The sequence below is a fragment of the Mustela nigripes genome, chromosome 9, assembly GCF_022355385.1.
Source record: "Mustela nigripes isolate SB6536 chromosome 9, MUSNIG.SB6536, whole genome shotgun sequence".
Lineage (NCBI taxonomy): Eukaryota > Metazoa > Chordata > Mammalia > Carnivora > Mustelidae > Mustela > Mustela nigripes.
Genome location: NC_081565.1, coordinates 22,188,590 through 22,200,847, shown reverse-complemented (window position 1 = coordinate 22,200,847; position 12,258 = coordinate 22,188,590). Strand labels below are relative to the sequence as shown.

Genomic DNA, 12,258 nt, shown 5'->3' with positions numbered 1-12,258 from the left:
CTGTTTCTCCCTCTTCCCCTTCCCTTACTCGTGCTCATTCTCTTTCTCTCACTCTTTCAAATAAACCAATAAAATCTTTTATAAAAATTCCATACCTGAATTTCTGAATCATACAAAATATTTATAGTAAATGAAACGGAGTCATTTTCATCAGTAAAAAAAAAAAAAAAAAAAAAAAAAAAAAAAAAACTGAGGTTTTTTTTAAAAAAACAAAATATCATAAGCCTTTTATAAAACAACAACAAAAAAGGATTGATATGCAAGTGTTCCTGGCCTTTCTCCCTTTGTGGTTCCCCAGAGGGTGATGCAGACTCAAGAGGAAAGAGTGAGAAGGGTAAGGAGTTTGAGTTAGGGCTTGGAAGTCACAACTGTGCTTGAGAAAGAGAGAAAGAGAGAGAGAGTGTGTAGAGAGGAATTTGAAGAGATAAGTGCCGAAGAGTTATGGTTTCTAAGGGAAAGGATGATGAGGAAAGTGGGATTTTAAGAATTGCTGTGGTCTATATATCCCTGTTCTGGAGTTAGAAAAAATCAAGAAAAGGACTTACACTATTTTGAAATTTATTTTGATTGCTGTACTGGATTTCTTTTATTGCAATGCTCCCCCCTGAGACTGGACTGTCTGGGGGAATGGATCTTTAAGTATTACAATTATATTTTGGATTCTCTTTCCCTAGAAGAGTTTTTAGTGTTACCAGAACTTCTGTCAAATATGGTTTTTATGGTCAGCCCTCTTATACAAAGGAAAAAAGCAACATTCTACCTTGGATTATCTATTTATTATATGGTCCTCACCTCTGTAAAACCAATCAGCACACACTCTCCAAGACCACCAGCTAAAAGCATGTGATTATTTTGAAATGAACTCAAGTTTTGAGCCAACAGAAATTAAAAACCAGTTCAAGCACATTAAGAAATGTCTCATAAAACTGAACTCTTTTGACAAAGTACTACTTGTTAGTAACTGCTAATGAATGTCTTCGAGCGTGCATTCAAGTTAAAATGTTCAGGCTATGGAACGGATCTGCAATGATTAAAATCTTTTTGTGCATCAAGGTCTTGTCCTTGAAGCAGCTGCTTACCATAGCTGTGGTGCTCAGGCCATTTCAAGTCTTGGACAGGGCTGAGCAAAGTCATTGTTTGAGAACCCAGGCAACCCTGATTGCCAATCACCCAGAACAAGTAGGGAAAAAGAGAAGAGCTTAGTGATACCACAGTCATCAGCTTTCTTTGCAGTCTCACAGCACCAGGGGAGACTAAAATAAGGGAAAGACCCTATGGAGCTAGGAGGCCTGGATTCTGCTTCAGCTTGGCCGCTTACTTCCCATATGATCATGGGTAGAGTTTCTGCATCTCCCAAGTGAGCAAAGCCCTTACAGCTAGCTCCAGCATTCCTGTCTATGAAATTGATAAATACAATTTACCTCAGGATATTTTCTCCCTAATCAAAGCAACCAAGCTCCACTTTCTTCAACATCCAGTGGTGTATTATCCCACTGCCTTCTCTCACTCGGTATTCTTGATTTTCACTGGAGACTCATCAGGTCAAAATTTATACCGGGGGTGCACGGGTGGCTCAGTCACTTAAGCGTCCAACTCCTGATTTCAGCTCAGGTCATGATTTCAGAGTTGTGGGACTGAGCCCTGTGCCAGGCTCTGTGCAGAGTGTGGAGCCTGGTTGGGATCCTCTCTTCCCCTCTCCCTTTGCCCTCCCTGCACTCACGCATGTTCTCTCTCTCTCTCAAAACAAAACAAAACAAAACAAAACCCCAAAAAACAGAAAAAAAAACAAAAAACCAAAAACCCTGTATTCCACCTTTAGTAGGTGTAAGCCTTCTTGATGGCATTCTGCATGGACAGATCTTCCTTATCCTCTGTGGCAAAGTTTTATAAAATATATGAGGTCATTTATCTTCAAGTATCTCAAACGTGAGGTAACGACTTTAATATTCATTCCTTAACTTTCTCATAATAGTATGTAAATAATCTCACAATAATGGTTAATAATAAAAGTACCACTGATTAAGAATCGATGTGCCAGATACTATCGTAAGCAGTCTAAGTAATTCTCACAAGCTAAATATATATACACTTGCTATATATATATATGTATACACACATACACACATATCTATGATTTCTATATACAAAGATATATATGTATGTACATACATAAATCTGTACCTAGGTATATCTATCTATATACACCATTATTAAGCACATTTTACAGAAGAAACCAAGTCTCAGAAAAAACTAAGAGTCCAAAGCTTATCATTGGCAGAGATTGAATTTGAGCCAGATCTTCCTGTGTTTTTAAACACTCTGTGCACAGTTCAGTGTCTATGGTCTCTGAAAAGCGATGTATATAAGCTATTCTCAAAAATACAAAATAAGCAGTGTGATATCTTGAAATAACACAGAACTTGGAGAAAAGTGTCCTGGGTCCCTTTTGGGGTCCCGCTGATGACAGACATGCTGTCTTAAGAAAAGTATGCATCTTTCCTAAGACCTCAATTTCCTCTTGTTGAATGAGGGATTTCATGTAGATAAGCTCTAAGGGTTCTTCTGGCTCTAGAGAGGAATGATTTGGTTCTGAAGGGCACTGTTTCTACACTGAGGAAAAATACTCAGAATTCCAGTTCTTCAGAGCAAAAGGTTAACATCCTCTCCAGGAGCGAGAAAACAGCTCTCATCAAGGCACCTTCAGATCTTAGACGGATGATCTTAGTAGAGTCTTCCCTACAGTTCCTTCCTTAGAGCACGGGCCTTTCTACTCAATAGCACACATCATGGCTTGTGGTTACACACTGGCTTGTGTGTTCAGACTGTAGGTTCCCAGCAGGTGAGGACCATGTCTGCCTGCTCACTGTCAAATCCCTGCCTGGTGCCTAGCACAGGGCCTGACCTGAAAAACACGCTCAATAACATTGGTCAATGGAATAGATTTTAAAAGGGGCTCATGGCTTCTAGGTTTTTGGTACTGGATGACTTAGAGCTGATATTTCTTTTTGCCTTTCTTAAAGAATTTGGTAATGAATGAGTCCTTCATGCCATAGGAAAGATGTAATTAATTTCTTTTCTTAGCTCTTAGCATGTAGGAGAAGCCAGTGATGGGTGCAGTCTCCTACAAGTATACAAATCACAGCACACACCTTGAGGTTCCAGCATGCCTTTCCTAACCCTTAGCAATAAATACTAAAGGTGACAATGTGAATGTGTGTATGGATGCAACTATATCTCATTTAAATCTGCATGAAACGAAGTGGTAAGCTGAGGCTTACTCATTTAGGAGAAGGGGTGGATAAATGAATCCTTTTGTGCTTGGTGTTCTTGGCAAGAGCCAGCTGCAAAAGGACTCCTGTCCCCTCTCTGGGGCTCTGCTGCCAGGCCCACCCAACCTCACATATATTATAGACCGCTGTGCCTCTCAGCCTGGAATGTATGACCAGGAGCCGCCACAGCTACTTCAGGGGTAGTGGGTTTGTGAACTGCCCCCATCTCCCTGCCACTTATCCCTTGGGGTGTGAGATTACAGGGCTGGGGAGCAGGGGGAGCTACAGCCCAGCGTGGCTGAGGCTGTCGGGCAGCCACCCGGCAGTGGCTTGTTGGCAAGGAAGGGATCAGTCTACGACCACACGGAAAGCAGACTTGCTGACTACAGCATGCAGCAAAGAAAATGAGAGCTTCTGCCTGTGTCTGGTGGGCTAGGGTGGGAGGAGGGGAAAGGAGAGGGTGTTGGGGAGGGTGCCAAGCCGGGCTGTTGATGAAAGTGTGGGAAGATTCCAGGGGAGGCATTTTGCCAACTCAGAGGCAGTTGGGCTGATTTCTTTCCCCTTTTCTTCTGCTCAAATGAGAATTCCTGCTGGGTGGGGTAGGAGCAGAGCCAAGAAAGGAGTGATTTGCTGGGTGAGCACGGACGCTTGGACCTAGGAAGTATGTGTCTGCCCGCTGGGACCAGGGCCAGGGGAGGAAGGAGAAATTAAAGGAGGGGAACTGAGGGGCAACGGGAATAACGGAGAATAAAAGAAGAACACAAAAGGAAATGTCCTAGAAGGAGAAAACAGGAAAGAGAGACAGCAGGTCACGTAGACAGGGAAGAGACTCCTTTCTGTGCTGTTGAGCAGGCCTACCTACCTTCCAAATGTCAGAATAAAATAATGTTCATATGAAACAGGCAGCGAAAGACCACATGGTACAGTGTAAAGTAAACCAACTGCTCCTAAATTTTTCCTGGTGGCTGTTCATTTCCATGAGAATTACATTCTTCCCAAACAGCAATGCTGCCTTTTAGGTAAAACAGAACAAACAAAATGGTATCACAGAAAGCCCTATACCACTTCTAAAGATTAGGAGAATATTACTTAGAAGTATTTCCTAAAATATAATGTAAAACACCGGAGTCCTAAATTGCTCTTCTTGGCCTTGCTAATAAAATATTAGAAATATAAAGATCCTCTTGTGAGGAAATCTAGAGCAGGTAACTTGACGATGTTGATGTGGTAAATTCTACTGTGAAGTGATGTCACTTGAAGTAAGCTTTCTGATGTCCCTTTGCGGAGGCTTGTGAGGAGCTGAAAGGTCATCACACAAATGTTGCATTTTTTTGTGGCAATCCCACACATTCTTGCCTGAGAACCAGAATCCCACTAGCCTCAGTCTCCTACAGAGACTAAGGCATATTTTGGCTTAGGTGGCTATAGGACGGATCTGGTTATTGATCGGTTATAACAGAAGACCCCAAATCTTCCTTTCCCAAATCTAGGAACATCAAGGCTTTATGAGGCCTTGCAAACTTCCTTTCCCCCTTTGGGACTTCACTCACCACCTTGTAAACAAGCCCAGGATAGCTTGATAGCATCTGAGAGGCCCCCTAAAGACTAATCTCGTGTCATAGACAAAGTGGTTGTAGACCAGGTTCCAGCCAGCTGATCCCCAAATAGGTAGAAAAACCCAGCTAAGATCAGCGAGGCAGCCTACGCAACTTCTAGCTAATGACACGGTTTGAGTTGGCACAGCTGAGACTAAAGAAGCTGCCCAACTGACCCACAGATTCATGAACAATAATAAATACACGCACACATACATCAACCAACCAACCAACCAACCAATAAATAAATGTGTTAAGCCACTGAGATCGGAGAGCTTTTTTTACACAACAGATAACTGATACAATTACACCCAAACTGTAAACTCACCTGTGCATTCGTACTGCAGACCTTTCCCATAATACCCCTTCTCACAGATGCACTCAAACTGACCCGTGTGTGTCCCACATTTGCAGCTTGCCATGCGGTCACAGCACTCCTGGCCAGCTTCACACAGATACGAGCAATGGGACATATCCTCTTGAATAAAACTCCCAGAAGGCAGATCTGTTGATGACACAGGGTAATAAAAAACAAATTAGCAGCTCAATGGTACATTCTCCAGTTGTGAAAACTGAGGTGCAAATTGGAGAAAATAGCTTTTCATATCCGTCCAATTCCCAACGGCCCACCCCTCCCACCCAAATATGCAAGTGTGTCCTGCCCACGACCACAGGCTGGGTCTTTGTTTCAGCCAGTGCAGTCACTTCAGGCTGGGACCTCCTCGTAAGCTCTCAAGGCCACACGGGGTCAGGCAGGAATTAAGCCCTTCGGCGAGGAATCTCCAGATGCAGCAGGAAGTAATATAGTCGGTTCCCCAGGTCACTCTCCTGGCTTCCACACTAGCAGTGTTCCACTGCCACAATATGAGGTCAGGCAGCAGAACTAGATTTCCAAAACCCTTTTTCAAAAAGATAAATAAAATTATAATCTTGACCGCTGCATAAGGGTTTGGATTATGAGTTAATGGCTTAAGAACAGATTATCATCACTTCTATAGTTATTGGATGAAGACTTAGCAGCACCACACGAACTTAATAATAGAACCAGGAGATGGCTTCTTTCTCAGTGTTAAGTAACTTCTCATGTTTTATGTGACTGGAGATCATACTGATGACGTCAGCCATGTTCTGAAGTGAGGCATGCTGGGAAATCATTAACTCAGGCAGGGTTGTTCAGAAAGTGACTTAACAGGGCAGGGTATGGTTGAATATCGATCCAGAATGGATGGCCTAGAATCAGGCAAATAATAAGTTTTGTTCACTCTGCTGAAGAAGTTCAGAAGTCTTAGTCCAAATCCCTGGGTGGGTGCTGGGCCCAGATAGAGTGATGGGCCCCTCACAGGAATTCAAATGTGTGAGTCCGAGCAAGACACATGCACTGCAACAGAACACCCAGAAAGAAGACTGGTGATAGCCTCATTTATGCAACATCTGTGTCTATGTCTTAAGAGTCTGAACTATACACCAGGGGCAAAGTAAAGAGAGGATTCCAGCCACAAGGAAAAGAGGCTGGTATAATCAGGTACTCAATTAAAGCTCCATCTACGAGACTGTGGTATAGGTAAAGGTCTGCAACATGCACACTTAGCTCTGAGGCACTGGGCCACAGGATTGTCTGGCAGTAGAGTAATGTAGGACCAAGAAAGATCTAGCTACCAACACTGGTACACTGGCATCCAGGTCTGAGAGAGGTAAGTATACGTGTTACGCATGGGGAAAGCTATTATTCTGTAACCCAGGTCTACTGAGTATGGCCAGAAACATGGATGGTCTTGAGACCAAAAGTGGATCCATCCAAATTGAAAGTAGCTTCAGAGGACTTAAAGGCAGGGAATATGAGGCTCATTTCCTTTGAGTTGATCATGTCTTTGCAATAGGAAGAGGATCTTCCCTTACCAAATCTGGAAACCTGATCAGAGAATTATGTATTCTAGATATTTGCTTATTGTAATAAAAGTGATGCCTTTTAAAACTCTGTTGCAATACTGTAACCAAAAGAACACTCTGTCCCAACTCAGCTTCTGGGTCAACTTGGCATTAGGGTTCTATAAGGCTCCAATCCTACAAGCAGAAGGATGGTAGGACTGGAAATTAGTCTTGTAGAACATAGCAGGTAACACCCATGATTTCAGAATCCCAGCTAGTAACAGCCACCTGGCCTTCCCACTCAACATACCACTTTTCCCTGAGAAAAGGAGAAATAAAGGAAGCCCCACAGTTACTGAATTTCTGCCATGTGATAACACTACACTTAGTAATATTTAAATATTTTATTTAATCCTTTTGACAAAACCATATGGTATGCATTATAATATCTCCATTTTAAAAGCAGATGAAGTGAGGCTTGTAGACGTTAAATAAATTGCCTATGGTAAGAATAGTAGAGGATGGTTAATGAGGCCTGTGGATAATAAGCCCTCAGTAACTTTTCTAATCACTTTATATGTACTAATCCATTTAAGCCTTGCGACACTCCTATAGAGGAGGTTCTACTCTCATATCCTATTCAATTAACAAGAAACTTAAAGAGGGTAAAAGCTAAAGAATTTGCCAAAAGCCACTCCACAAGTAGGTGACTTAAATTTTTTGCTGTATCCATAGCTAGTCTGAGATCCTGCTCTTAAGCACTTCTCTTGGAACTATGATAGGGCTGATCTCCTTCTTACGAATATCACTAATTGCCTGAAACCTCATATGGCCATGATTTGCCCATGAACCTAAATCTTTCACATGGATCCCTTCAAGGATCAAGCCTAACTCGATGCATGGTTTTGGTCTGAGGCTGGATTTCCTGTCAATCCTTCCCAATTTTACTTTCCTGGGGGGCTTACCAAGACACATGCCCATATGACGCCTGGAAATCCATGTAACCTACACCACACAACTAAACACCCTTATAAATGGTGTAGAGCAAACTCTAATGAATAGGTTTACGGACTTCATTACTTGTTGGGGTAATGCTCTTCAACATATGCGTAAGCACATGAGTCTTCAGACCACCAGGTCAAGAAGTACGTGTTAAGTATTTATTGTCCCTTTATCTTCATGTGTATTTCTGGAAACACTCTGGTGAGATTCACTATGTCTGTCTCAGCACGTTTACTTCATTCTTCCAGAAGACTATAAATAGATCTAAGTCAAGGCTTCCTGCTCTGTGTGTGGCCTCAAAACACACCTAAATTCATTCCATTGATTCTAACAGTTCCAGGTGGGAGCATATGGACAGTCTAGTGAAAACCATTGTGGCTGTTACAAAACAAATAAAGCAAAACAAACACTCTTGTTGCGAGTCAGACTGTCACGTCTATTTATGAAGTTCAGCACATCTCCCAATACACCAAGGACACACGGGCACCATGCTCAGGGAAGACTTTACAGGGTTTGCTGTTACCCTCCAACAAGCTTCAAGCAGTAGGAGAGAAGGAACCCCCATTAAAATCATCATGTCATGCCACTGGGTTTGCCTCACCTTCGTGCAGTGCCCGGCGAGCTAAAGCCTCAAATTCTTCAAAACTGTGGAGCAGGTAGCAGTGCTCCTCCTTTGGGGTGGAAGCCATGTCATTCAGTTCTCGAATGTTCCCTTGCCATATGCCAAACGTGAAGATCTCCACTCCAAAATCTCGCAGAGATGCTGCAACTGGCCTGGGATCTCCCCCATTGGAATATCCGTCGGTAATGAGGAATATAACTTTTGTTGAGTTTTCTCTAGAGTGACGAAGAATTTGCTGTAATGAAATAAAGGAAGTTAGTATAAGTCTGCATTGTGTCAGCGTACTATGTGTTTCCCCTCTTATATAGAACAGCATTTGTGAAGATCATTAGCATGTCACGAGAGTGAAGAATAAACCCTGATCAATGAGAGTAAAACAGAAACAGACACAGACCAGCGCCTACGATGACCTTCTCAATGACCCACAAAAAACCCTAAAAGCACTTAAAATGTATCATTGTCATCAGTGACAGCATCCTCATCACCTTTGCGCACCTTGTTAATGAAGAGCAGCAAATGCTTATGGAATGAAATTTTATTCATATTATCATTTATTGTTATGTTATTTTTATGAATTTTCAGGCACTCGACAAATGAGAAAAATGTGAGTCCTATGTATCTATTTCCAAGTATATCCATCTAGCTCCCTATCTACCTACTTAGCTGAACCACCTCATGATCATATATCAAGTCTAATCAGAAGAAAATTTAACAGAAAATGACTTTTCCAGAGTTAATAATGGCCAACCTACTTCCCATGTTTGTTTTTCCACTGCTCCTCCAAAACTCCTCCAGAATTCACTCAATCCTTCATCTTTTGTGGACCACCAGGTATTAGCAAAAAATCAGCCATTTTTGATGCTGTCCTATCTTTCTGAGAAAATACAGATTTATTCAATCTGACACTTGGGCTTTACTATTTTAGGACAAGTGAGTTATGCTTTATAATCTATCCCTTCTCTATAGACAGAAGGGGAAAATGAAACCTTCTTATTAAAGACATCTATTTATTGTCACATCATGACGCTTTATAACATAAACTGCAAAAAGCACAAGGAGTCCAGTGGTGAATCAGGTGTCGTAATGGAATTTGCTGTTGCTGCTTTCCATCAGAAGTGGGTTGGAAAGGTGAAGAAGTGCCAGCGTATATTTTCTGACAAGTTCTTAGAAAGAATTCAGTGTCTATTTAGTAGTAATTCAAGTATATTCAGAAGGTAGTTAGGAAGAACGACAAGTATATATCCTAGGTTTTGTTAAAATTAAAAGGAGATGATGAGATTTAAAAAAATAAAATTCATTTAAGGGGTGGACGCAGTTAAAAGCTCCAGATTGTCTCAGATTATATGATCCATGTCTTCATTAGTAGAGAATTCGAGTGACTGACTCTAATTTAATAACTCTTACCAAACTTTATTACTGTTTGTGAGCTAATTAGATAAAGCCGCTAAACCTGAACTTAAAGACAATTAAAGGAAACTAAAAATGACTCTGGAAAACATCTGGAAAGTCAGCAATTTGAGAAGTATTCAAACACTTTACCTCCCGCTCTCAAAAGCCTACTACCGCTAAGGACCAAAGAGAATCAGAAACCAGCATGAAGGAGCTCCTCCTGGCCAAATAAATGGCAATCCGAGTGTCAAGAACAGTAACAATTGAAGGGGATTTCAATGCATCATACATATTTACCTTTTATCATATGCATTTACATTGAAATGTGTATGAACATTTATATTTTCAGTTAGTACATATGCAGGGGGAAAAGCCCTATCGATATAAATAATTGGAAAGGACAGAGATAGACACACACACACACACACACATGATTTTTTCATTCAGGACCACCTCTGGGGGGGGGGGATCCAATCATTTGTGATGGGCGGCATGAAGTGAGGTATTAGTTTGTCTTTAGAGATATACTTCAGGCTTCCAAGGGCAGCTCCTAGTTCTCGTACTCCAACAAGACGGGGCAACTTGTGTTTACACTGGCCTTGCTCTTTACCATGTGATAAACTCTCTCTTTCTGGGCTGTTCCACTCTGAATCACAACCTAACCTCCACAAACACTCCCATAGGATTTTGCTCCTTTTGATTACTCTCTCTTCCACAAGACCGTGGAAGGAAACTCTATGCAAGACACTAAGAAAGGGAGAATTTGGATGGAAGTAGAAGGAAGGAAAAAAGCAAACTGACTTCTTCAGCGTGGTATTCTGGACTTGTCTGGCACAGAGTATGCATTTGTAAATATTTATTTGATAAATGAATTAATGAGGGAGTGAGTGGACAAACTCTAGGATACTCTGAAGACAGTTGAAAAAGAGTTGGTCTTGAGGGAGCAGCAGAATTGTACAGAATATTCGTGTGCACAAACATATTTCATTTTGTACAGTTTGGTACAAAAAAAGATGAGATTTTCTTCTTGTGTGTTTACTGTCCTACTGCACAAATACTATTTTATAATATTAATTGTAGCTCACGTCAATGATACTCCTTAACATTCAGGTTAGGATTTAGGGATTTTTGCGGAGCTTTCCTGCTGTACTACTCATTCCATGCAAATTACATTAAGCTGGGATTCCATTTTTCTTCTCTTCTTGCAGGGAATTGGTAAGTGTTTACCGGAACCATTATATCTGTTGGCAAGACAATATATTAAGCTTAAAATAGTCAGAAGAATAGCAGGACTACTAGTCCAAGTGAAGAATTACACAAGATCTGGGTTTGGAATGCATTCTAAAAGACAGAGGAGGAGTGGATGATTTACTGAAAATATTTTACCCCCTTCCCCCAATCTTTGTGCTTCATCATACTTGAATTAAAACATAATTCAATAAAAACATTTTCATCCCACAGACCTAAGAAGTAAATAGATCCGTGGTAATGTTTGTGGAATGTGGTAGAGGCCTGGCACTTGACTCTCCTTTCAGGGTTCCTGAAATAGTTTACATCATCTGCTACCCTTGTAAGGCATTGCAAGAAATAGAACCTTCTGGTCCAGAATATTGAATGAGGCAAACCTTCTGCTGCCTAAGAAAAACAGGCAACGTGGACATCGTAAGGCAAAAGGTTATCACCATCTGTATTGTATCAAGCCTCTGATTAGCTGGTATAAATATCTGGCAGGGAAGTAAGCTCCCCTTGTCCAGCAAAAAGTCATTAGAATGATAAAAATGCAGGGTTGTGTAACATTGTTCTAACACCCGAGATCCATCACCATTACACAAGACTGCAACCCCACCCCTACCCCCAAGTCAGGCCACAAGGGAACTGCTTTGAAAAATGGTCTTGAAAGGAGAAGAGAAGTCACAACAAATCTGGCGTGGGGACCATATTTGCCCTGGGGCTCCATTAATTAAAATACGTGTAGAAAAACTATGATCTATCTGCGGCACAACCCTGTGGTTATCTGCCACGGCCCCACGTGCCTAAGGATGCTAACTGGAGAAGCTCCTAAGTCATCCTTGAAAGAAGTTGTTTCTTTAAGTTAGTATCTACTGTGACTATTATCAGAGCCCCTCTCCTCCAGGGGGCCAGAAATGAGTAAATATTTTCAGTATTTCAACTTGTTTTCCACACGTATTTTTTTTTTTCCTTGTTAGGAAATGTTAAGTACAAACAAGACACCAGAAGCTACTTGTAATACTTCCCTTATCCTTCAAATTCTAAGATTTCACCAAGCTGCATCTGTTACTCAGTAAATATTTTTAATTTGGGTACTCAAATATTCTTCAGTTGAAGCAATGTTCACGGTTCTGTACTTTCTGGGGGAAACAAGTTCTTTGCCTATTGGTTCATTATTTTCTGGACTTCGAATATTCTCTCCTTTTTCTTCATGTTTATCTCATCTTCCTTCCTTCTGAGTTTGGTGGAAATGTCTGAAGCTTTTCTTCCCTATCCCCCCCCCATC

At 41.3% G+C, this 12,258-nt stretch overlaps 1 protein-coding gene across 3 annotated transcripts in view; it reads right to left on the bottom strand.

Annotated features, from left to right (window-relative positions):
* Window positions 1–12,258, bottom strand: part of SVEP1 (sushi, von Willebrand factor type A, EGF and pentraxin domain containing 1) — a 178,849-nt gene that overhangs the window by 144,374 nt on the left and 22,217 nt on the right. For all 3 annotated transcript variants that reach the window (XM_059411091.1, XM_059411092.1, XM_059411093.1), the window contains exons 2-3: window positions 8,334–8,589; window positions 5,193–5,369 (exon numbers count right to left, since the gene is read on the bottom strand). In XM_059411091.1, the coding sequence (XP_059267074.1) occupies window positions 5,193–5,369; window positions 8,334–8,589 (433 nt within the window). The remainder of the gene's footprint in view (window positions 1–5,192; window positions 5,370–8,333; window positions 8,590–12,258) is intronic.